The 27,231-nt window shown below is 44.5% G+C and overlaps 1 protein-coding gene across 13 annotated transcripts in view; it reads right to left on the minus strand.

Moving 5' to 3' along the window:
• Positions 1 to 27,231, minus strand: part of WNK1 (WNK lysine deficient protein kinase 1) — a 128,693-nt gene that overhangs the window by 5,283 nt on the left and 96,179 nt on the right. For 2 of the 13 annotated variants that reach the window (XM_061124656.1, XM_061124659.1), the window contains 17 exons: positions 21,223 to 21,369; positions 19,571 to 20,047; positions 18,574 to 18,852; positions 17,788 to 17,885; positions 17,539 to 17,701; positions 16,905 to 17,021; positions 16,419 to 16,592; positions 16,131 to 16,188; positions 15,875 to 15,997; positions 13,998 to 15,400; positions 12,820 to 12,903; positions 11,235 to 11,318; positions 10,538 to 10,598; positions 8,188 to 8,270; positions 6,329 to 6,975; positions 5,513 to 5,712; positions 3,992 to 4,186 (listed from right to left, as the gene is read on the minus strand). In XM_061124656.1, coding sequence (XP_060980639.1) covers positions 3,992 to 4,186; positions 5,513 to 5,712; positions 6,329 to 6,975; positions 8,188 to 8,270; positions 10,538 to 10,598; positions 11,235 to 11,318; positions 12,820 to 12,903; positions 13,998 to 15,400; positions 15,875 to 15,997; positions 16,131 to 16,188; positions 16,419 to 16,592; positions 16,905 to 17,021; positions 17,539 to 17,701; positions 17,788 to 17,885; positions 18,574 to 18,852; positions 19,571 to 20,047; positions 21,223 to 21,369 — 4,393 coding nt within the window. Of the gene's footprint in view, positions 1 to 3,991; positions 4,187 to 5,512; positions 5,713 to 6,328; positions 6,976 to 8,187; positions 8,271 to 10,537; positions 10,599 to 11,234; positions 11,319 to 12,819; positions 12,904 to 13,997; positions 15,401 to 15,874; positions 15,998 to 16,130; positions 16,189 to 16,418; positions 16,593 to 16,904; positions 17,022 to 17,538; positions 17,702 to 17,787; positions 17,886 to 18,573; positions 18,853 to 19,570; positions 20,048 to 21,222; positions 21,373 to 27,231 lie in introns of all 13 variants that reach the window. The other 11 variants (XM_061124654.1, XM_061124657.1, XM_061124666.1 and 8 more) reach the window with 9 other exon arrangements.

The following is a 27,231-nucleotide window of genomic DNA, read 5'->3' on the forward strand; positions in this document are numbered from 1 at the left end:
GAATATTCTAAAAGCAGTGCATGCTTTCCCACCAAAATGCTCTCCTGCCGTAGTCTGCCCCCCACCCCTGCCCCCTCCTAGTAACAAGAGCCCACTATGAGCCACGCTTATTGCTGCCTCCCAAGCACCATTTTCTGGAAGAGTCCCTTGGCGGCAGCTGCTACTATTCGCACCGTCTACACAGCTGGCTGACTCCTCGGGGGGCGCGAGGCAGCCCACTCACCCTATACACCCCCACCCACAGCGGTCACAGGGCTGGGTGCGGGCTGCCACCGAGAGCATGGACTGTGAGGGGACTCAGAATCTGGAAGGACAGCCAGTGGCTCAGCCACTGCGCGTGTTGAAGACGACACCAGAAAAGGGTGCAGGGCTGGGGTCCGGGAGTCGAGAGGCTGCGGGGTGCAAAGAGCTCAGGGTGACACGCTTCACAGTCAGGGACCAGAAGTAACAGAAAGAAAGGATAATTACTACAGAGCTGGTTGCAAGGGCAGACTTTTTTCACCATCTTCCCTGAAGCACAAAGAGAGAGCAGTGTGTTAAAGATAAGGAAACAGAAGTATAAAATAATTAGACTCTCCAAACAGCACACCAGGGCCCAGCAGGAGAGAGCAAGAGGGGAGAGGACGGGGACTGGCGCAGGCGCCAGGCTGTGCAGGGGGCCCCCTCCCAGCCCACAGCCCCACCCCACTCTCTGTCTGCAGGAGCGACCCTGCACCAGGCCTCTGGGGCTCTGGCCTCACTACTGGAACCTCAAGTACCCAGGCAGTCTCTCCACGCCCTGGCCCCTTCCTGCTTCTCCTGCTGGGCTGTTAAGACGCACTGCATTAAATGCATTAGCAATTCTACCACAGGAGGCTGACAGATGGTACCATTGTTACAGTTCTCATTTAAACTGGCTAACACACTATTTCCAAACCCTAGACATACATACTAACCCCGTCCCCCCTAGAAAAATCTTTTTTAAAAAGTATGTGGAAAACGAGCAACTTTTGAACAAAAATAAAGCATGAAGCCAAGCCGTGCTTCCAAACCATTATCTATTTTGAGCATTGAGTGAAGCACCCCAGACTAGTTAAGACCCCATGCCCGAGAGCCCGATCTCCGTCCATATTTGCTGTTTTGCCTTTTTTCTTCTTTTTGGCCACACCGCACTGCTTGTGGCCTTTAGTTCCCCGACAGGGACTGAACCAGGGCTCGGCAGTCCTAAACCACTGGGTTTGTTTGCTTTAAATCTGCATCTTGCCATCTGCTCACAAAGGCTTACATGATGGATGCTGATGTGCCGCCAACGGAGGCAGGGCCTCTCATTTTAGACCTAAGGGAGCGATCAGATTTAATACTTCAAACCACTTTCATCTGAACAACACTGTAACACCACCTACCTTTCAGAGTGTGATGAGAATGTTCTGAGCTAACAGAAGAGGTCCCTATCACATGACACATCCCTCACAAAAATGCCCTGGTGCTCTTCCTTCCCCGAGACACTACAGGCTACATAACACAGACTGACACCTCCAACACTTGTCTCCTGCTATTACTGTCTCTTCAGTCATCTTTCTAACTGGACACAGGACTTAAATGCTTACTTAAGTGTCGAGGACATAACATTCTTGGTTCAACCTAGCCTTGCCAGGCCCTGATAGCTCAGTTGGTAAACAATCTGCCTGCAATGCAGGAGACAATGGTTCAATTCCTGGGTCCAGAAGACACCCCTGGAGAAGGGATAGGCTACCTACTCCAGTATTCTTGGGCTTCCCTTGTGGCTCAGCTGGTAAAGAATCTGCCTGCAATGCAGGAGATCTGGGTTCGATCCCTGGGTTGGGAAGATCCCCTGGAGAAGGGAAAGGCTACCCACTCGAGTATTCTGGCTGGAGAATTCCATGGACTTTGTGTAGTCCATGGGGTCACAAATAGCTGGACATCACTGAGCAACTTTCACTCACCCACTCAGCCTTGCCAGGAAAGCTGTCGACCTACCAAGCGGGGCAGGCCTTCTACGTCCCTCTTGGCCACACAGTCCTGGACTAGTGTTGCATGAGGCCCAAGGATCTCTGAACCACACTCAAGAAACGACAACAGTCCAGAACACATGCACTTAAAAAGTATGTCAACAACCACATCAGAAGTTTGAGGCCTTAACAGAGAAGATCTTTCAGCTCGAATGAAGGTTTTCTATTTAAACCTCAGTTTTGTTTTTAAAATTCTCATTTCAACATACATTTATCAACTACCAGAACGTGCCAGGCTCATCAGAGAGCAATGATGTGTGCTTCCCTGGGCTCCTGTCTTGCGCCCATGATCTCACCGGGTCTGTGCAGGACCGCCCTCACTCCTCACACAGGGAGGTGGGCTGGAGAGGCAGATGACTTGTTTTGGGGAAGAAAGCTGAGAAGTCCCAGCAATTTTGTTAAAAAGCCCATCTTCGCTTGCAGGTGCTGGCCCTCGGTCTTAATGAGCATAATTTGTAAGACGAACTGCACTGAAACCCTCTTTGAAATACTGACTTTATGGAATCAGAGGGCAGTGGTGGTGAAAGCATCCAGTGAAGAAATTCCAGCATCTTTACAACTGATAAGATGGTTATGCTTAACTGACATTACAAAAAAAAAAAAAAACTTTCAATCTACTCTGAAAAATAATACAAAAACAGGGTTTCAGTTTTCCCTGCACCAGTGATCAGGAAGCTTTCTGTGACTTCTAATGCCAGATCAAGGGGCAGCACTATGCATGGCTGGGTGCACAGACATCACTATGCTGAGTGACTCAGCAGTCCCTTGCCCTGGACACCAGGCTGCCCTCTGGCACAGGCTGAGGAAGAGGCAGTTCTATCAGAAAATTCATTTTGACGTTTATAGAAACCTATGATCAGTTCTCCATCTTTTATCATAATTAACAGAGGCCCAAACTTCTGAGGGCGATACTAGTTCAGCCAAGCCACTGCGGAGATGACGCACAGACACAGATGAAAATGGAGTGCGTGAAACAGACGCAGCGCAGACACAAGGACGAGGAAGGAGTAAAGGTGTTACACACAAAGAGCCAAGCAGGGCGTACTCAGAAATCGCGTCCTCCTGCCGCCAGCTTTGAACGTCACCTGCTCGGACGCACAGTTAAACTTGGCACAGCCTGTGAGAGGGGAAGAACGGGGAGAACAGGGAGAGAAGAGACAGAACACAGCTACGAGACGTTAGAACCCGAGCTGAGAGCCAGATGTGCTAGGACGGCACACAGAGGGACGAGCTTGCAGGACAGGCCTGCACGCCACTGGCAGGGGTCAGGCCGGTCCCCCACTGGCCCAGACTGCACCACCCGCCAGCACGCGCGTCCTGCGAGAGACAGGCTAACCTCTAGCCTCCGCAAAGCTGCGGCAAAAGCACCTCCATTTGCCATTTGGTCCCCTTCATTCTCTTCCACCCAGATGCCCAACACCTTTTAAGTTCTGTCTAATGTTACTAAAAGGTCTTTCCTCTACAGGAATGTTCTGAGTAATCATTTTATTAAATCTCGGTTTATTAAACAACCTACACTTGGGAAGCAGGTTAAAGGCAGCAACTTGAATTTTAGGGCTATTCACTTTAGTATGTCTCTCTCACACTTGGAAATTATTGAAGTCTACACTGGCTGAACAAATGCATTAACTTTCAGCAAGGGCTAAAACACCTAAGAATCTGGTTGCAGGAAACCCTAGTCCAGTATTAAATCATAAGTTCCAAATCCCAAAGGAGTCCTGCACTGCACTGAGGCATCACAGAGGCACTTTCTGCTATAATCCCTTGAAGAAAACCTACTTCCACCAGAAGGAAGCAGTGATCTCACTCAAGCGGGTTGCCACCCACCCCCCTGATAGCCCAAAGAACCGTGTGGGCAGCAGGCGGCTGGTACCAGGTCCGCTGCTCCCCCAAGCCACCCGCCTGTCCCAGGCTTCTGTCCTGCGTGTGCTGTGTCTCCATTTCAAGGCTCTCGGAGGATGGTGGCTGCTCGTGGCTCTCACCTTGACCTGGAGCAGAAAGGCTTGGTACTGAAATGGCACCATCACTGGTGAAGGCCGAATACAGGTTGTCACTGGAAGGAGATGGCTTCACGGGCTGTAACAGCTGGTTGGGCCCTGTCTCCGGGACGCTGCCGGGAGCAGGGAGGGTCTGCTGAGGATGCAAGACTGAAGCTGCGCTCTGACCAGACAGGGTACCTGTCAGAAGATACCGTGGTGTGAGGGAGGTGCACCGCTTTCCCCCTGCACAGGACAACTACTGTCCACTGCTTGTCCCACTGACGGAGTGATAATGTGTCAAAAGCTATAGACCAAAGGGCAAAGGCCTCCGGACGGGATGGGAAGTAAGAGATGGAGGAGAGTCAACAGGGCTGCAGGGCCCCATCCCTGAAGCTGCTGTGCTGCAGATAACCTGGGGGACTCAGGAGGCCAAGTTGGGTAAGATGACGGCACATGTACGCGACATGAGAACTCCCCTGTGCAGCCTCAGCCCTGCCCTTACCCTCTTATAGCTGAGACTGGTCCAGAGACAGCCTCTCCTCAGTCTTTCTGGTACATGTGTCAAACCAAGTACAAAGAGGTGTCAGAAATGATACAGGGATTGTAGAGTAATGCATATTTAGAGTTATTTTTGATAAGTGTCTTTCACTCATTAGCCAGATGTCCTAAAGTGTGGACACCTGGCTATTCCTTAGAGTAACTAGTGGAACAGAAAGAAGGTTAAAAGTGGGATCAGAATCTAAATTAGCTGCTGTGACTTATGAGCTCACATCTCAAAATGAATTGGCTCTAACACCCCAGAGGAAAGGTTTGGGCCCCTGAAAACTTGCCGAAAGTGGGAAACTGTCAAGCCTGCAAGTGCTTTCCAATATAGTTCCATGAGGACTGAAGAGCCAGTGTGAAGTGAAAGTGTGTTCCAGCTGCTTTTACTTACAACTGTTATCTAACATTACCATTAACTTCACCAAAGGGTAGAAACTCTCTACATAATTAAAAAAATAGGCAAATCACAATTCAAGAAATTATGATTTAACTATTTTTTAACTATAAATACTAGCGTGTTCTTTATTCCAATATAGCTAAATAAAACACAACTTTAATCAAGGACATTACCACATGACATACCCAAACACCTATATGAAATTTACATTCATCCCAACTTGTGATTATGACCACTTCACTCATTAAAAAGAGAACTGACCTGGACTTTACTAAATAGAGAACAGCGTGTTTTCTTCCGGCCGCCTAGGAGTTTGGGGACATGTGAGTTCTGTGAGTCAAGAACAACTACACGTGAAGGCAACCACAGGACAGCGATGTGGACAACCCAGGAAAAGGTCACAGAACTACCCTGTCTCCCAGGCTCAAAAAGAGGTGCTATAAATATGGGGAGCAGAAAGCAAGGAAGTGAGAGTATGGGAAAGTCAATCTCCTTCACAATTAATTCAACTTAAGTAGCCAATATTCAAAAGACTGTATACACAGATGGAGACAGAAACATAAGACAGGATGTCCATGGCTGACCTGGTCCAGGGCTTTTATTCCCCAAAGAGCTGCTGCGACTGGACTTGCTCCCTTTGCTTTTGGTAGGTCGCCTCCTTCTCCCTGCAAGGGGGGCTGCTGGGGGAATGATGACAGCGGGAGGAACCTTGCCCAGTTTGGTGTATAAAGACTCAATTTCATGCTTCTGGCGACTCTGCAGGTCCTGAATCTCTTTAAGATGTCTACAAAAGATAACCAAACAATTTAAAAATAAAATAACCAACTCTGTTCCAACAAAAATTAACATTATTTCACCTTTACCCACATTTTTACTTACTAATCAATCTGTCCCTCAAATGCACTTAATCTAATTTCTACTAGCTTGCGATTCTAGTTTTTCAGCTCTTCTTGCTGGCCTCCATCACCCAAGCCAAATTCCAACAAGCTCCTAGCCAACCACAAATGGATGATGATGTTCCAGAAGGATTTCCTGACTTTGAGGCTCTATACAGGATACTAAATTGGCAACTCAAATCCAGTTTTTCAACAGTGACCAAGAAAACCTGCTAAGGTAATCTACACCCCAGTGCCATTACCAGATTCATTCAGTAGGCCAGGAAATGGTTAAGATTAGGTTAATAAAAAAAAAAAAGATTAGGTTAATAACCCTAAAGTGCTATTGTTAAAAACCACAGGGTAGCAGTCATGCACAGGTGCTGAGGCAGTTCTGTAACGAGGGATGCCCCGAGTCCTCCCGAGAACTACGTCCAGAGGCCCCGCTCCTGCGTCACCTCTCCAGCACCAGGAGCGGGTCCTCACACAGCTCTGCCGCCACCCTCGTGGGAGAAACACACTCACTTTTCCCGTAGTCGGCGAAGCTCTAACTTTAAGTCCTCGTCTTCAATGTCTGACTCGTTGTCGCTGCTCACGTAGGAGGAGTTGAAGGAGTTGCTGAGGCTCTGACTGAGGCTCGGGGCAGGAAGGCCCTTGGGGCTCAGCTGCGGCGGGGAGTGGGGGCTCCCTGAGCCGGCACCCGCGTCCCGGCTGAGGAAGGCGGCCTCCAGGTCGGAAGACGGCCCGTTCAGATGTGAAGGCTCCAACAGCTCGGGTTTCTCTTTCTTTGGCGTCATGGTGGGAGGGAGGTCGTGTTCCGAGTCCACGAAAGGAGAGGCCACTGGCTCCTCTCCCTTCACCTCAGCCATCTTGTCTTCGGTTCTGGACACAGAGAAGCGGCCCACTCTGCTCGCTGTGGTGGTCACCTGGAAGCGGCCAACCCTGCTAGGCTGCCCAGCTTCTGAGGTGGGCGGCGGGCGGGCGCTGTCCAGCACATCTGCAGAGGCGCCCCGGATGGCCAGCCCATTGGGCTCTGCCTTCACCACGGTGCTCTCGGGGCTGCTGCTTGACAGAACTGAGGACTCTGACGTGCTAGATTCGAAGTGGACAGACTTGACGTCCTCTGACTTACTTTTACCCTCCTTTTGGGGATCATCCATTGCAACGGAAACCTGACATAAATAGACCAAAGTGAGATTAAAAAACTCCCGAACACTCCATTTTTACAATGGATGATAAAAAAAAGTGAATCACTTTATGTCCCAGTCTGAGTAGGCGGATTATTTGTTTGCACAGGCCCTCCACCTCGGACTGTGAAAACACAAGGAACCGCACTGTAGAGCAAGACATGTCTGCACTGAGATGTACGATCAGATGCAGATTCTGAGCGGCTGGTTAAGCCGAGTAAATTTGCTACTTCCATTATCTCCCATTGTGCACAGGACTCAGATCACATCTTGTGAAAATATAAATAACAACAGGTCACAGAATATTGATTGCTTGTGAACAAGAGAAACTACAAAGATTAAATCCAATAAATGTTAAAGGCCAGCTAAGCTTCAAGAAACAACACAACTAGTTAGTGCTAAAGGAAGGATCCATATTCCTGTCTAGTTTGACAATGTATTATAAATACAAACTCAGGGCAACCACAAACTCTTAGAACACTTTACAAATGAGAAGAACATGACCTAATACTCCCAGCTTCAAGTGCTATCCTGAGAATAATTAGAAAGTAGCTAAGAAAACAGAAAAAGATCTTTACAGCCTGCACTGTTTCCTATCACTAACCCAGAAAATATTCATTTGTTTCCCAACTGGGAAAACATAATTACACGGTGTCATTTGATGCTGACTCAGTATTTTCACTATGGAAATCAAACTTAAGAAAGTTATCCTAAACATGAAAACTGTTTTTATACAAAGATGTTTACTGTTACTTACTAAAAAATTAGAAACAGCCTAATGACTAACAGGAGAATGGCTGGATAACCCTAGCCCTCAATGGGAAAAGCCACAGAGAGCCATCAGAAAGCAGCAGGGTCAACGCCAGGCCCACACAGCACAGAGCAGAGGGCAAAGAGGAGGACAGGCAGGGGCACAACCGTCCACTGTTTCTCTGCCACTCTAAGTAGTCTTCGTTTTCCTTAATCAGCAGCTATTATTTTAAGAGAGAAAAATGATAAACAGCTCTTAAGTGCTCCCTATAAAAAAGACATGTCATTGACGGCAATTCGGTTCCCAAAGACAGATGTGTTTCTTATATACACACTCCCACCCCGAAATGGGAAATTCCTTTTTTATCATACATACACCACTACCCCCCATATTGGGGATCCTTTTTTCATTACACACACACTACCCTCTAAAAGCGAGAGTCTCACCTGAAATCGCCCCATCTTCAGAACACCAGCTGTGGAAGTGGGTGCAAGGACAGGAGCTTCTGTCACTTGAGAGACTGAAACAACTACACGGAGGAGGAAAGGAACGAATGTCAGCATCTTTTTAGCAGCTTCCTTTCCCTAGCCAGAAACACCGCAAATAGAAACTGTGCATTCCAAGAAAAAACTCATTAGAGGAGAGGAACACTTCCTTGTATCTGTCCCCCCTCACTGCGCCCAACCAGGGGAAACGGTTACTGCTCGGCTTCCTACCAGACACCTTCTGTGTAACCCTCTGCCTCCCCGTATACCACACACAGGACAGCGCACCACGTGGGGGAATAAAAGCCACACAGCAGCAATGCGGCTTCCCGGCTTAACTCATACAAGAAGAGATACTAAGGCTGACAGGCAGGGACACTGTAGCTCTGTCCTGTAACTTAAAGATGTAAATAAATGAAGCAAACCATGAGAGTCTGTTGAGGACACTAAAGACCCATTTTAAATGGGAACTAGCTGTAGCAGATTTTTATAGCAGCAACTGCTCTAATATGTATATTCTTGTATTAAAAATCCATGGAGTAAATTAAGAATGGGCGTACTGAATCTCTGCCATTTAAAACTCTGACAGACATAAACTGATCTCCAAAAAGGCTATCTATATACCAAGTCACCAGTGGTTATTAACTTCTGAATTTACTAAGGACAAGGGAAAAATATTATGACTTGTAGTTTTATTCTACTGTTCTGTTTCATGAAGGAAGTCAAATTTTTTCATGTCTATGTTTTTTTTCCCCCGTTATCTTTTTTAAAATTTGGGTCTATGCCAAATTTATAGAAATTCTTTTTCCTGGCAAAACTAAGTCCTTTTTGTGACAGGCATATACAACACACACATTTCCCAGGTTTTCATTTATCTTTATCTTTGGACATAACAGTCCTTTTCCCCCCATGCAGAAATTGAAAATCTATAAATGCTTCTGGGTTGGGTATTAAACATAATAATAACATCTTTCTCTGTATCAGGGAGTAACAAACTATGATCTGTGAACCAAATCTAGCCCACAGATTGTTTTTATAAATAAATTTTATTGGAACATAGCTCATTCATTTATTATCTATTATTTCTTTGGGGCTACAATAGGTTAGATATTTGAGTAGTTGTGACAGAGACTGTATGGCCAGCAACACATGAAATATCTCCTCTCTGGCCTCTTACAGAGCAAGTTTGTCAACTCTGCTCTAGAGAGTTGAAAAAAATAAAGAAAGATCCACTTTGAATTTATTTTGGCCTAGGCTAGTGATACATCTTTACTTTCTTCCAGATGGCTGTCCAGTTGTCCAAACCACTTACTGAAATACCCCATCTCGTTTCATCGATTTGAAAGGCTACCTTTTTCATATTCTACATTCCATTTTAGTTTGTCCATTTCTAGACTTTCTAGTCTATTCCACTCATTTTCAAGTCACTTCTTAGTCTATTCCACTCATTTTCAAGTCACTTCTTTTAAAATAAGAGCCAATTCATAGTGTGACTGTCTTGAAAATAATTTAATTTAGAAAGGTCTTAAGTGAAACTTAGCACTTTTAAGGAAGACAGGAAGTAGTAAGAGCATTCAGGCAATCTTACTAATAGTAATACGGGGAATTACACTTATGTCAGGTGGTGTTGAGGAGGCAACAAAAAAAGGTGTTAAATTTCCCATGTTCTGTGGGACTGATGGTGAAGAGAGATTTACAACAAAACTTTACAGCAACAATAGCTGATATGAACTTACAACTAACATCATGATAAAAGTTCTAATAAAACATTTAAGCTGTTGGTATGGATAATTTTTACAGAACTAAAGTTTTTTGGAAATGTACCTTTTAAAAACAGATTATTTTATGGACATGCCAATTCTAAACAATTCAGAAATAGATAAAAATAATGTTTAAAACTGAGACTCTGAACTCTTACATGTGCATTTTCACCATCCATGCTGTTTAAGCTTCTATATTTCTATACATCTCAAAAGCCAAGAGGCTGCGAATAAATTAACTTTTATAAATATGCTTGAATTTCTTTGTAATGTTTTAGCAAGGATCTGGCCTAGCTAAAAACAAAGAGTCTTATGCTAAGAAACTATCATTACCCCCTGGCAAGCGACTGCTCTAAAAGAAGTAAAAACCTCATGACCCTACTGACACTATTGCTCTAGATGTTAGTATCGGTTCTTTTCAATCAGGAAATACATAAGAATGTCCTCTGACAGGCTCAAGTACACCTGCAAACTCTCAAGAATGTGTACCTCCCACCATCAACTATAGGAAGGCCTGGCATGGGAACAGGGAGGAAGAAGGGTGCTCTCACCATCCTTCGGAAGCTGGGCTCCTGTCTCCACAACTGCTGCTGGAGCCACCACAGACACGGGCTGCAAGACACACACAGACACCACGACGGCTTTAGTGTCAGAGGCTTGGTAAGAGGGTCTTTTCCCTGCTGCCTTTCCGCTGGTCAGAAAGAGCAGAAAGACAGGATATGTAAAGAAACACTTCTGTCTAAGGCAATTTTTCTTTAATAACCTAAAAACTAGTCTGATGTAAAGAAAGACAGATGTTTTAGAGATTTTTTAAAGAGATTTTGAGTCTTCACCTTTCCAAATTGCTTTCTTAATTTTTCTCATGGAATGCTTAAACATGGATATTCACAGAAAGGTAATTTGAATCAGAACATTATTTTGTCACAAGCCTAAAAGGAAGACGTTAAGACTTCAAACTTAAAAGTGTGGCCTCCTGCCAGGCATAAACACAGCATCCACAGGGCTGGTCTGTGGGAGAGCTCTAACTACAGGGAAGATAAGAAAATCAAAACTAATGTCTTGCTTGGTTACGCTGCTAGGTCAGTGTTACTCCTTCATTAACCATCTCATTTCTGTTGACTGGAACAAAAGCAAAGACTCTGCTTTGGTGCTAAAGGTATTCAAAGTGGTCAAGGTCACAGCTTACATCCCAGAAATGTTAAGACATGAGGGTTACGGGGAGATTATATCAAGGTTGTCAGAACTCACACCAACGGCAGACGTCAGCACACCAGTCTCGGGACTGAGGGTTCTTCTCAGCTGAGCGTCCAGGTCTCCCAGGGGCTGCGGGGGCTGAAGGACACAGCATGGTGAGCATACTCTCGGGCACGGCCAGTGCCAACACACACGGGACACACTGCTTCCTGCTCAGACCACACGCCTGACCTTCTCTGCTCACTCAGTACTGAACCCAATAATCTACACTCACCTTAACTTTCCTGCTTGAATGATTAACCAAGCTCTCAAAACAGTATCATCAAGTTCTCAAGCCACACAAAAACCCATTTACATTTATATTTTTACAGTTTTGAGGTCTTCTTTCTTATATCTGTCCTTTCCGTAAAAATATATTCTAAAACATTTATCAAGATTGATGGGCAGATTAGCCGTATGGTTCCCTATTTTCTTCTTCAGTTTGGTCCATCTCCCCGAGGACCTGTCCTTGTGAATAACAGGAGGCAGCAGCACACTGTCACTGCCTCGGCTTCCATCAACCGTGCGCCTCTCTAGCCTTCGTCCCCTTAGCCTCACTCCCATAGGTCTAATTTGCTGTTTCTCATTTCACATTTTGGGCCTTCTGAGGAATTGGAATACATGTTTTTAATGATAATAGGTTCAAGACTTTCACATTCTTTTTCAAAGTTTAGCAGCTGATGGAGTGGGTTCTCTATCGGAGTTATTTCTTATTTAGCAAGTTGCTTAAATTATGTTTTACTGTGTATCTGGGATTAAAGAAGTAAGAATAAACTCAGACTTCAAGTTAGCAATTTATCATATTTTTTCTTACATCTTATTCTAAAGTAAGTCCCTAATTTAGTTTCACTGTTTACTAGCTTGTCCCGTGTCACAAGCTCTTACATAGTTATAATGGGATCATGCCAAGTACTTTATTTATAGGAATTTGACTCATGTGTGGGATTGGGGGTAGACTGGGAAAAGCCATATTAATTCACAGACTGCAGGTGATTCTGACCCCAAGTGAGCAGAATGGGTGTGAGATGGGATCTCATTGTTACGTCACTGGTCTCACTTATCTCTGAGCAATCTCATGTTAGCTGAGCTCTGTTGGGTTTTGGATTTTAAGATTAGCATCTGTTTTTCATAACCATGACCCTCTCATACCCAATTACTTCATGAAGAGGTCACTGAGAGAAATGTCAAAATTCAAGAAAAAACAGGCCATTATCAGTTATCAGGGTGGCACCCTTTTCTTAGAAAATTTCACCATTAATTTTGATCACATAAATATTTTTCACTTGCCCAATGGTGTAATCTTTTCAGTATTCTACAGAAGTATGAATGACAAAGCAATTATATCTTTTCTGGCAAAATGTCACGTTTACTATTTTTTTTCCATAAGATATGAAAAAATATTAACATCAAATGATTTCTAGATGATTTACTTCTGACTTTAAGTAGGACCTATATTGTCAGCTACGGTGTTTTAAAAGCAAGTTGTTATTAAGTCAAAACCAAATGGCAGCCAGAGGCAAGTTCATGCAGTGGAGAACTGCAATAAGCTTTGAGAAAGAAAGGAGAGGCACAAACAGAAATCTGCCAAGTTGAAGGGCACCTGAGTTAGTGAAGGTCCCGGAAAAGGTGGCAGCTGCTCGCTGGGCGGAGTACCAGCTGGAAGTTCAGTGCCCACGGGCAGCACCTACAGACAATGAAGGCAAATTCAAGTCCGTGAGATGCTGAGCAGAGACAGCATACAGAGAGCAAACCAACTAATTCAAATGCAGAAGCGTAGGAACAGGACGCATTGGTTAAGGGAAGTTTGTTGCCTGGGTCACAATCTGGTATCTATCATAAATAAAGGACATTATAACCATGGCACTCGTAGAGGGGTTACCATGATATACCAACACAAGGAACAGAACTTAGTAAAAGGCTGTTCCTGAGGGAAAGCAGAGCGGATGAAGGCTGTTGGACATGAGGCACAGACATGCCCTCGCAAGCCTGTCGGCACAGTGTCATCAGGGTGTCTAAGGGCACAGGCACAGTTCAGAAATAACCATGGGGCAGGTCTGACAGCAAAAGGCATCAGAAATCTAATGCTGTCAAGTCATCTGTATGCTGTCTGAGTGAAGCCGCTGTACTACCCCACTGTACAAGAGATCTCACACGGAAGGCAAGGCAGAAAGAGGGGGAGGCATACAACAGGAGAAACACAGCCTTGTTGGAGAAGAGCAGAGACTGGAGATGGCAGAATGAGAGGAAGGCACCACAGCAGAACCAGCAAACACATTCTAGTAATCGTATCCTTCACATTAGATTCACTTCTCCTTCCATCAAATTTACCACCAACTTCCAGCTTTTTATAAACTCCAAATTGTGTGTCTATGGAATCTGAGCAAAGCAGAAAACCTGCTTCATTCTCATGGAAACAAAGACTGTGAACTGCTGTCACCAGGTGCAGCTGCCAGCAGGAGCATCCCACGCCCTGTGGGATATGGGTTTCTTCAGTATCAGTCTGTACCGATTCAGAAACAATGCCTGTATTTTACCTACTATACATTCTTAGAAAATCTTACAGTTAACCCCAAATCCTGCCACATTTCAAAAGAGAAAAATCTCAAGTTTAAGGAACATATATTCTAAAATTACCTTCAATTAATTTAATAAGTATCTACTACAAGGAAGCCAAGCATCATTATAACCATACTGCAAGGCTGAACTGAAAAAGTGTACTTTGGGGTGGGGGTAGGGAAGAGCAGTATTCTCCAGACTATCTCAAAATAAGAATCTTACTGGAGGCTTAGTTAAAGGTGGCTTTGCTGGAGGAGTTTCCAGTTTCACTCCTGGCGCAGAGCTGACTGGGGTGGAAACTTGCCCAGGAGTGACCGTTGGTATAACTGATAAGCCAGCTGCTCCTAAGGGCAGACTGGCTGGCGGCAAGCAAGTACTGGCAGAGGAAGTCAGAGGCTTGCTTGGTGCAACAGCAGCGGTCGGGAGGCCTGCTGTGACTGCGGTCTCCACAGCGAGCGAGGTCTCCAGCGAGACGGGGGCATGCTGGGCTCCAGATGAGCCATGCTCACTGAAGAGAGATCGCAGCTTTTCCTCCAAAGTCTTGATATCGTCGATCCCGGGAGCTTTGGGTTGAGTGTCAGTGTCTATCTCAGGACAGTGAGTGTGGGGCTGGTTGGGGAGTGGAGCAGGCTGAGGCTGACTATGAACCAGGGTCTGCTGCACGGCAGGCACGCTGACAGCAGGCTGTACCAGGGGTGGGATGCCGGGTACCTGGGGCAGCAGGGGTGTTGACACGGGTCCTGCCTGGGAGAGTACGGGAGTAGAGGCTATGACTGAGGGGAGAACCAAAGGGTGAGCCGCAGCAGCAGGCTGAGAAACAGCACTGGACACTCCTGCTCCGGGGGCGGGAGAGGACGAGGTGGCAGGAAGGGGCAGAGCCAGTCCAGTGGTGCTGCTGTGAGCTGTCTTATCCAGGGCGTGGGCACTGACCAGCACTGTTTCCGCCAGAGCCGGGGCGGAGGTGCTGCTGCTGAGAGCAAGGGACGGCGGTGCCATGAGGCTGGGGCCCAGAGCGGCAGCGGGCACGGCTGTCAGCGTGGCCACCCCGGCCGAGCTGCCTGCCGCGGGCTGAGACGGCACAGGTGGAAGCTGAGCAGCAGAGGCAACAGCACTGCCTACAGCAGAGGCTGGTGCCAGGGATGCAGGTGCAGAGGGGAAAGTGCCTGCACTGGAGGCCCCGCCGCCGGGGGTGGGAGCCTGCGCTGCCTGGGGCACCGGCAGTGCCGAGAGAACTGCAGGGATGGTGATGCTGGGGGCCACGCTGGAAGGTGCCAGGGACTCAGATGCAGGGGGTACAGGGAGACCACTGGGAGGCATGACACCTGTTCCAGGGGCCACTGTCACCTCAGCCTGAATGACCGACGTGGCCACGTCACTAAGAGGGTGGCTCGGGGCAGGGGCTGACATTGAGGCTGCAGCTGCTGCGGCCGGGGCTCCAGGGGCGCTGCTCAGTGGGGGAGGCACTGCTGGAAACACGGGGCCTGTCTGACCAAAGTGGGGAGGAGCCGTGCTCGGCCCTTCTGCCATCCGAGCGTGTCTAAGTTCAGAAAAGGCCTGCTGCAGACTAAGGGACGAGGCAGAGTGAGACAAGTTCATTCCAGGGCCCGCAGATGTGGAAGCAGCAACTGCAAATGAAAAGGAAAACTCAGACTCAGTCCCTTGTAAAAAGCCAATTCAGAAGGGTGCCCTCACCTATCTTTGGGCTTCTTAACAGTGCCACACACCCACAAGGTGCACGAGCTCTCCCGAGCAGGTGTCAGCATGTGACAGGGGAGCTCGAGCAGAGTAGGTCATCTCGTATGAATGTGTACTTCTGAAAGAGAGACGGAGGGACTGCAAGCCATCCATGGTAGCGCTAAATGGAGACACACATGGTGCTGACCCCACGCAGCATAGGTTACATAGGCTGTGTCTGGTGCGGCCACCCTTCCGGGCCCATTTGCTTAAATCCACTCTGTTCATCATCTATTTCCCTTCTCCATATGTTTATCTGTTGGTTAGTCTCAATTTTCTACTCTTCTGTACTGTCTATGTCATCATTTGACCAAGCTTCCAATCTAGGAGGGAGAGACATGTATGTGGGAGAAACAATTTCTTACCTGTATCTGAAATTTCAGTGAAAAGTTTTGATTCTCGTAATCGACTTTCTGGCACAGGACTTACTATAAACCGTCTTCCAGCAGAATGAACAACTTGAGTTAAAGAACTGGCAGGAACGCCTGCTTAAAAAGAAACAAACCACTTAACTGTGCTATTATTACATACACTGTCACCAACACAAAGCTTCAAAATTTCATCATTAGCACACAACTTCTTAGGTAAAAGGTAAGAACAATAAAAAGAAAAGAAATTCACCTATCTGTTGTGGCATGGAAGATGCAGGAATCGGTTGTTTGAACTCTCCTTCCAATTTCTACAACAAACAAAAGGGATTAAATGTGTTCTCTAACTCAATCTTAATGATCAAGCAAAGCAAACAGCCACATGCAAAAAGAATATAAATGCTGATCATCTCAGTTACAGGTGTGATGTGGTATCACCAGACACTCGCAAAGTGTCAGACTAGATGGCTCAGACTCTGCAAGGCAAATACGGCATACTTTTACCGTAAACAGAGCTTCACCATGGGAATGATGAACCTACTTGGGCGCCTGAGAAGCCATAGTCATCCTTGCCATGGAGACTCTCCAAGCTCTGGTCACCCTCTGGCTCCACGCTGACATCCTCACTGAGCATCTCGTCAGCTTTCTCAATGATCTCCCGCACTTGCTCCACAAACGCATCTCTCTCCAGTGCCAGAATAAAGTCATTGTTCACCTGTAAAAGGAATGTGACGTCCGCCTTTCGTATAGTGCTGGAGCTTTAGTCATCCCATCACCACTTCTGCCCATCTGTGTAACACCCATACTGTGATTTGATTACTACGTGAGTCAGTTCTTCAATACCTAGTTACACACGCCCTAGGAAAAAAACACCTGTACATCACAGGTTTGGTGTGCTAGTTAAATTCACACTGAAATAAATTCGTTACTGTCAAAATAGTTCACAGAATACTGCACATGCGCCTAAGGCAGTGGATATGAAGATCAAGGACACAGGAAAAGTCTGGAACTCCAGAAAGAGACATACCATAATTGTGGCTATCTCCTCAGGGTTGTCACCATCTAAATCGAATTTGAATGTAACCATCTTCCGATTGTGAGTCTCTAACTGACATTCTACCACCCGATCTCCTTTATTTGAAACCTAAAAAGAAAAAAGGAAAGGTACTTCATATCTCAGAACACCACACTCAGCTCTGGGACTTAATGTGACAGGTAACACAGGCCAAGCACTGCCTCTTATGCTACTAATAAGGAAACCTGAAGAAAAGTATCAGCCTTTCAGCTACTTATATACTTATGGAGAAGGAAATGGCACCACACTCCAGTATTCTTGCCTGCAGAATCCCACGGACAGATGAACCTACTGGGCTAGTCTATAGGGTCGCAAAGAGTTGGATACAATTGTAGCAACTTAGCATGCACTTGTATACATCTTTCACTAAAGGGTCTGGAAGAAATGTAAGGTCTTTGTTCTACAAATAAAACCCTATTTTTTTCCTAAAAGATAAGACAGTGCCTTCTCATAGAAATATCGAATTTAACAATATCATCTGGGTGATTAAAAAAAAGATCCCAAACTTTCATCAATATACACAAGCTTTAGAAATATTTAAACGTTATTAATCAACTGCATGAAGCCAAAAGTCAGCAACACTTACATTGAGAATTCTCAGTTTGGGGCGGGAAGGCTTCTCGTGACGAGAGCGGCTCCTTATAGACTTCCGATGCAGCCGCTTCGTCGTCCTGCCCTCGTGCCTCCCGCTGGACGAGGGGACGTTCTCGTTGCCATCACTCATGCCTGAAGCCACATCTGAGTGTGCGCTGCAAAACCAAAGTTTACGGTGCGATTTCAACCTTCCTTCTATTCCATCCTCCCATCAAGAATGGACAACTGCCCTGTCACATACCTGTCTATAGAAGAGACCACCGTGGCTGGCTGGGCAGGCTGTGGCTGAGCCCCGGGAGCTGGCTCTGAAGGAGCCACCTGAGAGACGACCTGAGTGCTCTGTGAACAGAAAGGGAAATTCACACCTCGGCCGTAAAGCAGTTTATTACTGACCATCCCCAACTAGCTAGTCTTTTTTTTTCCTTATCCCTCCCCTAAGTCCTAGAAGCACTACATTTACTAATAACTCTCAAAATCAGCATCTACAGACAGTTGTCTTAAATTGCGAAGGAAATTTCTAAAGCTAGTCTCTGGTACAGACTGCATGGTGTGTCATCAGCCAGAGGAGCGGCTAGGTAGTGAGGAACTACAACCTGCCATGCAGCCAGCATCTCACCACAATGTGCAACAGGGCAGGCAGAGCAAAGTGCGGAAGACGGCTCAGAGCTCTCTCGGAGTGGGGCAGAAAAGACCACTGGGAGCATAGCAGGGGAAGCTATTCTGGTGACTGCCCATGGCAGGAACTTGTGAAAGAAAGGGTTAAGAACGACGGCTAGAGGGCCAGCTAGAGAAGTGAAGTGCTAACGAGGTTAATCTTAGCAAGGCACACTCACTTCCCAACAGAACAGCCAGTGGCAACAAGGCCCCCACACTGGCATTTCATTCTGCTGTAAGAAAAAGTCATTCACAAGTTAGTTTGAAATAGTTTCCAAATGAATCCTAAGTCAGGGAACCTATGTTTCTCCTTTGTCATTTCTATCCCATTGTGCGTACGCTTCAGACGTAAACATGCAGGAACTCCATTTACCTCCAGAGCTGCTTGCTGGGAGGATGTGGTGGGGGCTTGTGCTAAGCTCACTGCCGGCTGGGACACCTGGACCTGTCCTCCTACACTGCCCACAGGAACCAAGAGACTGGACTCCACATAGGACTGCACCATTGCAGGAAAGTAACCAGGGGCAGCCAGCGCCTCTGTTGGCATGGGAGGGGACAGGACTGCAGAAGGCAGGCACACAGAAGCTGCGCTGGAAGAGGGAGCAATGTTTGAGTCTCCTGGGTACTGTGATGGCAGTCGAGGTGGGAAGCCCTGTGACAGAAACGAGGAAGGGAAATTAGTGCAGGTTGGGTCATCAAATGAGCAAAACAGCAAGACATGCAAGGGAAAAAGAAAAAGAAAGGAAAGCACACAGCAAAGAAAAGTAGCCCAATCTCTAATAGTTTAAACATTTTCAAACGAAATGACTGACTGATTTCGATTTAGAGGATAGGACTGCATGTAACTGAACTTTTAAACTGCTGCTTTTTTTCCCTTCTGGAGATGATTTTAAATAGGAAGAACAAACATAATTCCTCCAAAAAAACATCTACTTTCCAGGCAGTCCAACACGAAAATGCAAAAACTCTTGAAGGTATCAGTCATGCCAGTCACATAACGACTTGCTAGTATTCTAAATCTAAACCCTGAAGGTTTCCATCGACACCATGTTGGCTACCCAACCATTACTCCTCCCATAAAAAAATGCAGCCTGATACAATGTACTGTGAGTCATACCAAGCTCTCACTCACAGTGAATGTGGAGAGAGCCATTTTTCTCTCAAGGAGGGGTCTTGGAGAAGATGCAAATGAACCAGACATCTCTACCCGGTCCTTTCTCAGATGTGGACTGTTTTAGCATGTCTGGTTGAGAACAGCAACCTGTGTTATTGCTGGTTATTATGATATTCAGTTATTCATTTTTTAAATCCCTGATGTTCTGTCATTATGACCAAACCCTCCGTGGCCCTTCTGCCAGCCAGCACAATACCTGGTAGAGAATATCTCCAGGGGGAAGTGGCACCTCGGCAGTCTGTCCAAGGCTGGCGGGGATCCCCATGGACTGAACTGCTGGCTGCAGGAGCTGCGGGTGACCCTGACTCGGCAGCTGGGTCACAGGCTGCAGGAGGGCAGGAAGCTGACTAGGGACCACAGCGGGTGCCCCTGGGACGGCCGCCGCCGCAGCAGATGAAGCCAAGGTGAGCAGAGGCTGACTAACGCCAGCTGCCATCGTGACGGGCAGGGGTGGGAAGCCTGGCTGAGCCACAGACACGTGAGGAGGAGCAGAGGGGAGCTGAGAGACGGGCGGCAGCTGAGAGGTGGGGTACTGGGGTAGTAAAGAGGCGGGGAGCGGCTGTCCCACAGGAAGGAAGTGAGCCCCAGCACGGATGGGAACGACTGAGGGCTGTGTTGCAACTGGGATCTGAGGTTCGCCTTGGAGAGCTGGTACTGGCTGGGAAACTGGAAGCTGGGAAGGTAAAGAAAAACAAAACAGATAGACTTAAAAAAAAAAAAGAAAAAAAGCAAGGCTGCCAAAAGCAAGACTTGTTTATTAGCCAAAAAGAAAGAAAATTAAAACAAACACCAATCCCTGCATACATTAGTGTAAGTTAACGTGCCAACTGGAGCAGGAAGAGGCAGCTGCAGACGGGCGGCTGATGGACTGCTGCTGTTCTAAATCTGCACTAGAGAACTCCGCTCACACTTTACCATCAGCAACAGACAGCTCTTGCAAAGGAAATGTCTTCTTCACATCCTGAATGAGGCATGTTTCACAAGCCATGATCCACTGGCACATCTGCTGTCAGTCAACTCACAACTGCTATTATAGTAATGGCTGAAATTCAAAGGACTTTCTCCCCAGTGGACTTATAGCTCATCCATATTGCTTCCACAGTTCTCATGTCCCACCCAAGCCTGTAAGAGTAGGTCTATGACCATATTCCACTAATTGCAGGATGTAATCATGCCTTTCCACATGGTCATTTTAACATTTATGAAATTAAGATATACCTTACAATTAACGGTGCGTCAGCTCTCAGTGTTACCTAAAATAATGGTGCATTTTACAACTGACAAGAGTCTCAGATGTGACCAAATATGACAGAAACAATACATTGTATCAAAATACAAGCCCAAGTCCCAAGGTTAAAGTTGAAAAAATGTCCTTCAGAAAGGTGTTATCTTCAACAGGGCTACTTTTCAAGTGACTAGAAGGATTATTTAGGGAAAAAAAAAATCATATAGCATTTTTTTTTATGACTGTCAGAAGACAATAAGGGCAGGGAACAACACAGAAGTCTACATGAAAACAGCATAATTGCAAACCTGGAACAGATACAACTGACAATTCTAGAAAATGTCATCACTGCAGCACCCTTATCAGTTCTACATCTGTCAAACTTATTTTCTGTTCAACCTAAAAGCTGAACATTCTTGGATTACCACTGCTGTATAAACACCCATTTATATTAACCAATTCATATATACAAAAGACACACCATGGACAGAGGAGCCTGGTGGGCTGTGGTCTGAGCGACTGAACGGGAACAATGCACAGAAGTAATGTTCATTCCACTTAGCAGTTTTACCACCAGGGAAGCAAAAGTCATGTGGTGCTCCTTCCAGAAATGTGGCACTCACCTGTTTTCCCGCGGACACGTGTGGCAAGGCCTGTGGAGGTGGAGGCTGACTCACGGGCTGAGCAATCGCGGCCTCGCTGGGGGCCGATGCCTGAGGGAGCGGATACTGCGCCGCCTGCTGAGAGGGGGCTGTCGGCTGCACTCCTTGCTGCTGAGAAGAAAACCACCACTCAGTTTTATTTCAAGTCGTTAATAGCACGTTTCTAAGGCAGTACATCTGCTTATCAGTGTCTGTAAGAGATGGCAATTTTAGTAATCAAGACATGCACAAAGTCAAACTCACCAATTCCCCTTTATACATTTTCATTTTTCCTCTGCTGCTCTGTGTGATGGGACAACCAAGAACTAACCCATGTTTCCAGTCTGAGTCACCACTGGTTCTTCACCTGACATGCTCCTTACCCCAGGAACAGCTCAGATACAGGTTCAAATAGATGTTCTGTCCTCCAAATTCCCTCCCCTCTTTGCTCCCATTTCTCGATAGCAGCTCTCACTGTGGTTCATATTAAACCAACCCAATGGGCTTCCCTGGTAGCACAGATGGTAAAGAATCTGCCTGCAATGCAGGAGATGCAGGTTTGATCCCTGGGCCAGGAAGATCTCCTCGAGAAAGGAATGGCAGCCCACTCCAGTATTCTTGACTGGAGAATTCCATGGACAGACCATGGAGTCACAAAGAGTCAGGCACGACTGAGCGACTAACGCTGACACTGAATCTCTTCCTGTAATCTCTTAGTGTAGCTTCTCAACTGTATAATTAATTTGCTTAAAGAACAGCTCTGACAATAGCTACAAAATAGAAAAAAAGCACTGAATTTTGAACTCCACCATAGACTAGCTCTGATACCTTTGTGATTGCTCATTTTACTGACAAAATGAGGTTTCTTTCTTTGAAAACAAGGGCACAATCACTCAATTTGAAGTGAAGCAAAGTGAATGACATCTGGGAATCCAGCATGTGCTGGACACTCTGGTATAATACATCTACACTCAACGCTGACATGTAACTGTACCCAAATACTAAATTTTGCAGTAAAATTAATGGCTCCCTCTAGCTGAAACTCTGTACTTCACAGCTGACTTTCAAGATTCTCTAATACCTATCAGTGATTTAAAAATTAATTTTTAAATACAAAACAAACACTTGTTTGTAATAAAATTTTAACCATTATATTACATTAATAGAGTTAAATGATTAATTAAATAGGGTTAAAACCCAACCTCATTTCTCCAGATATAACCACAATTAGTGGTCCGGTGCACTTGCTTTATGGATTTTCTGCTATGCATAAGTGGTCACTTACACACATTGATTTAAAAAAAAAAAAAAAGCCCATTTTTATAAATACTATTCTCTGACCTACCGTTTTCATTTCATTTATCTATGGTACCAATATCCTAATGATGAACATTTTAGTTGACTCAATATTTTGTTACTTAAAATAATGCTACAAACAATAACAGATTTTCACGTATTTCCTGGTCCATACAACTAATTAGTTATTGCTGGTATAAAGATAAGCTATCTGTGTGTATGTGTTTGTGTATATGTACCTAATTGAGATACAACTAACAGGTAACAAAAATTTGATATATGTACATACTGCAAAATACTCACCACAATAAGTCTAGTTAACATTCATCACGACATATAACTCATATTTTTTTCCTGTGATGAGAACTTTTACAATCTTCTCTTAGCAGCCTTCAAACATATAATACAGGATTATCAACTATAGTCACGATGCTATATACTGCACTTCCAAGATTTTTGTTTTTATATTATGCATCTGGACACCTCAATAAGCATCCTAGATTTTGTTAGGTAATAATCGGTAAATAATATTTCTGTTCTCCATGATATTTATTTCTTATTTCTTATTATACCAATTAAAACCTTCAAAAGAATTCTGAAATGTAGTAGTGACAGTAATCATGTTTTATTTTTATTTAATTATTTCTGATAATGTATTCTTATTAACTTTAAAAAATAAGGAACCAATGGCTGTTGAATTATAAAAAATTTATTTTCAGCAACTAAGATATATCATTATACCCAACTATAAGGCAACTCTGAATATAAGACAATTATGCCCACTTTTGCACTAAAAACTAAAAAAGTAGAAAATGCTTTTGGTTAACCTGAATATATTGAAACTTTAAGGAACTCACATGGAACTATCTAAGTTACCTAAGTCATTAATTTACATAGCTAAATAAGACTGCGTATTATATAAGCAGAGTAATTCAGAAATACTGCTCCCCTTGCCTCATTCTAGTTCTCCACAAGTAGGACATCAACGCCTTTATCCTCAGGAGACCTGCACTGGGAATGGTCTTGCTTTTCTGGCACACAACACAGTGCCTTTCCTTTAAGTTGTGTCTTGAGGTGAAATTTGCAGTGATAGCAGATTTGTCTGACATCTGTTTGGTTAATATTAGGATAGCTATAGTGTTCTGCAACTGCTTCACAGGAGCATATTCATGTAACCTTTAAGTGATCTGTAAGTTATTTACAGTGAACCTGGAATAGTGAGGTTGTTTCCCTAAGAATAAGATGTATGATGTCTTGGCTTATATAAAACCAACTCTGTTAGACATTGCCTACAAACATTCCCAACCATACACATACCATTTAAGGTCCTTACAGGCACATCTGTTCTCAACAGTTTTACTTTAGTCCATTCATATTTTTTATGTTATTGTTCAAAAAAGACCAGTGAGAGCCCTCTGATATGAACACTGGCTCAAGGTCTGATTATCTGGTGGTCCCCTTTGTTGTAAGGGGTAAATTTGAGGAAAACCTCCGCCTTATATTTGTATGTATGATTTACCTCTCCCCCGACCTCCATCAGTGCAGAACCTTGCTTACATCAAGGTTTGGACTTAATTAGCTCTTCTTAAAACTTACACCTTCACTCCCCGCCCCCCCCCCCCGCCCCCCATGTTTTAGGTAGTATGTGGGATCTTAGTTCCCTGACCAGGCATTGAACCCCTGCCCTGGTCTGCACTGGGAGTGCTGAGTCCTAATCACTGGACTGCCAGGGAAGTCCTGACTTATCTGTATTTTGGTTACACTGAAGCCAAGGTTTGTTTGTCTCACAGCTGTCTACCTTTTTGCCTTTTACCTTGCTTATACTGCCCCCTAGCCCACTCTTTGGGCCTAGACTCCTTATATCCTTCATCTGAATCTAACTCATAATGACAGTCCAGTTCAAAGGCTTTCATAAACCTACTGATATCCCCCTCCCTGCTCAGAAGAGATATAATTTCCTCCTTTCATGGAGCCAGACTGCTTGGGTTTAAATACCCTCTCTGAGAAGCTGTGTACATCTGGGTAAAGCACTCAGCCTCTCCTCTCCAGCTCTTGTCTCAGCTTTCCCATCTGTACAATGAAAATGATAGTACTTGGAGGGTTCATATAAGGACCAAATAAAAACCCAGGTAGAGTGCTTCACACATTATGTATAATGTTACTATTATCCTCAATCCTTTTGTAGAAGCTGACATACATGTTTACCAGATGACTCAGGCTCCCTGAAACTAACCTTCCACAGGCCATCTTGCTGTCCATCACTGCCCCCTCAGCACATGGTCCTTCAGAGCATGAACTCAGTTTGGAAAAAAACTGTTTAATTCGTTGCTGTGTGTGTGTGTGGACTGTCAAAAATAAGCAGTTTTACAGACATACCCTCACTCCTTGCTTAAAGTAACTGAGAGGCATGTATGCCAGTTAACCCTTAAAAGCATTTATAGAAAAGTGGCACCTCTGAATAAGCCAGGAGTATATGGGGTGTTTTTTTGCACAATCACTCTGGCTAGTAATTAACACTTTAGCCAAACAAATATTGTTTTAGCATAACAGCTTGATATCATGCTTTGCATAAAACTGCCTCATGAAACCAGTTCACATAACCTATACAGACTGTACTATCTGTCGGACAAGGGCGCTTGAAAAAAAAAAATACTCCTACACCCGAGTTGAACAGAAAGTAAGAAATACCTAAGTCTCTACATGTGTTCTGCTGGATGAAATTATTAAGTCAGTAGGGTAGCTCATGACCCTTCTTGGCAGCAAAATACTGTTTTCCAGGAGAAATCTATTTTTGGTACCGCATTAAGACACAACATACCATTAGAAGAGATTCCTGAGGAAAACCTGAAAAGAAGCAATGCCTTATTCATTTTATTTCAGAAACACAGAAATAAAGAAAATTTCAGCTAAAGTTCATCTCTTTCCTTACACTAATAAAATTAGAGATATGGTTTCCTAAGGAGGCACTGGGTCCTGACAGTATGTAAAACATAAATCACATCTAAAAAGACACTCTAATTGAATACTACAGAAGATTTACCATCTTTCTTTTCTATATATGGAATCCCAGAAGATAAAACTAACTAAATGCAGCTTCTTGGGCACCTCTGCATAATTGTGAGTCCCTGTGGAACTTTAGTATGGGGGGGGGGGGGGGCGGATACTGGAAGAAACCTTAGGTTCTGGTTTGTAACATTTCATTCTATCTACCTATTGGCTGTGCAACCCTGGAAAAGTTAGTCCATACTGCATACCTTCATGCAGACTGTGATTCTACTTAATTTATCCTATATTTAAAATAAAAGTGTCTGAAGAAAGCATCACTGAAACAGGCACTTTCGTCTGTACTGCAGAGATAGTCACACCTTTTCCCAGAGTCAACCACCTAATTCCTTTCAGCTGACAGGGTTTGCGGAGCTGCCCACCTAACTGAGCACACTCTTATCACTGCTGCACTCAAGGGCTTCCTGCACTGTCTGCTTCATTGCATGCCTGAATATAAGACATCTACCAAACTCCTTTGAAAAGGAGAACCAGCATACACTGACACCTGTACATTTTACTGGTACTGGTAGGAAACTGGTACCAACGACAGTGTCTGTTCTCATCCAGCTTTATGGAACTTTAAGTCTGTGTTCCTATCAGAGGTTGTTATTATAATTAGACCTGTTAAGAGTGGCAAAAATGTGACTACTTGAATTTAACTATAATTACATACAGATTAAGATACCTGTCTGGAAGAAAGGACAGGAGCAAGACAAAACAAGTTATTTCCAGCCCTTCCATTCTATAAGACAGAGATGTTGGTCACAGAGAAAATGGATTACATAGGTATCTCAGAGATAATACAGATCACTGGCTCCAGATCACTGCAATATAGTGAATATTACAATAAAGTGAGTCACATGAATTCTTTGGACTGAATTCCCTGCGCATTTAAGTTATGTTTATACCTTACTGTAGTCTATTAAGTGTGAAATAGCAGTATGGCTAAAGAGACAATGTATGTACCTTAATTTAAAAATACTTTATTGCTAATAGATGATCACCATCATCTGAACCGTCAGCAAATCGTAATCTTTTTGCAATAGTAACAAAGATCACTGATCACAGATCACCATAACAAATAGAACAGTAATGAAAAAGCTTGAAATACTGTGGGTATTACCACAATGTAATACCCACAGAGGCACAAAGTGAGCAAATGCCGCTGTAAAAGTGGTGACGACAGACTTGCCTGAAGCAGGGTTAACACAAACCTTCAATTTTTTGTTTAAAAAAAAAAAAAAAAGTGGTACCTACGAGCACAATAAAACAAGGTTTGGCTATATAGCCAAGTTAATCTTGTACAAAGAATACCTCATCTTAAGCCAGCATCATGACTACATGATCACATGCTAAGATAAGCAGGCCATTTATAATGAGAATTAAAAACTTAAGTTTCAAAAATTAATAAAAACAAGCCAATTCAGAATTTGGTGGTTTGAAAACACACTTTGTAGGGAACTATCAACAATATAATTCATCAGGAAGTTTTTATGACACATGTAGTGACTATAAATTTTATTTGTAATGGATAATAAATATTCAATTGTGCCCCTAAAGCATTATTTCCTTATAAATAACTATTGTTAACTAATAGCAATGATGATCTACAGACTCTTAATTTTAGAATCAGCAGTTTTGCTGTTGAAT

Source organism: Dama dama, chromosome 22 (assembly GCF_033118175.1).
Source record: "Dama dama isolate Ldn47 chromosome 22, ASM3311817v1, whole genome shotgun sequence".
Taxonomy (NCBI): Eukaryota; Metazoa; Chordata; class Mammalia; order Artiodactyla; family Cervidae; genus Dama; species Dama dama.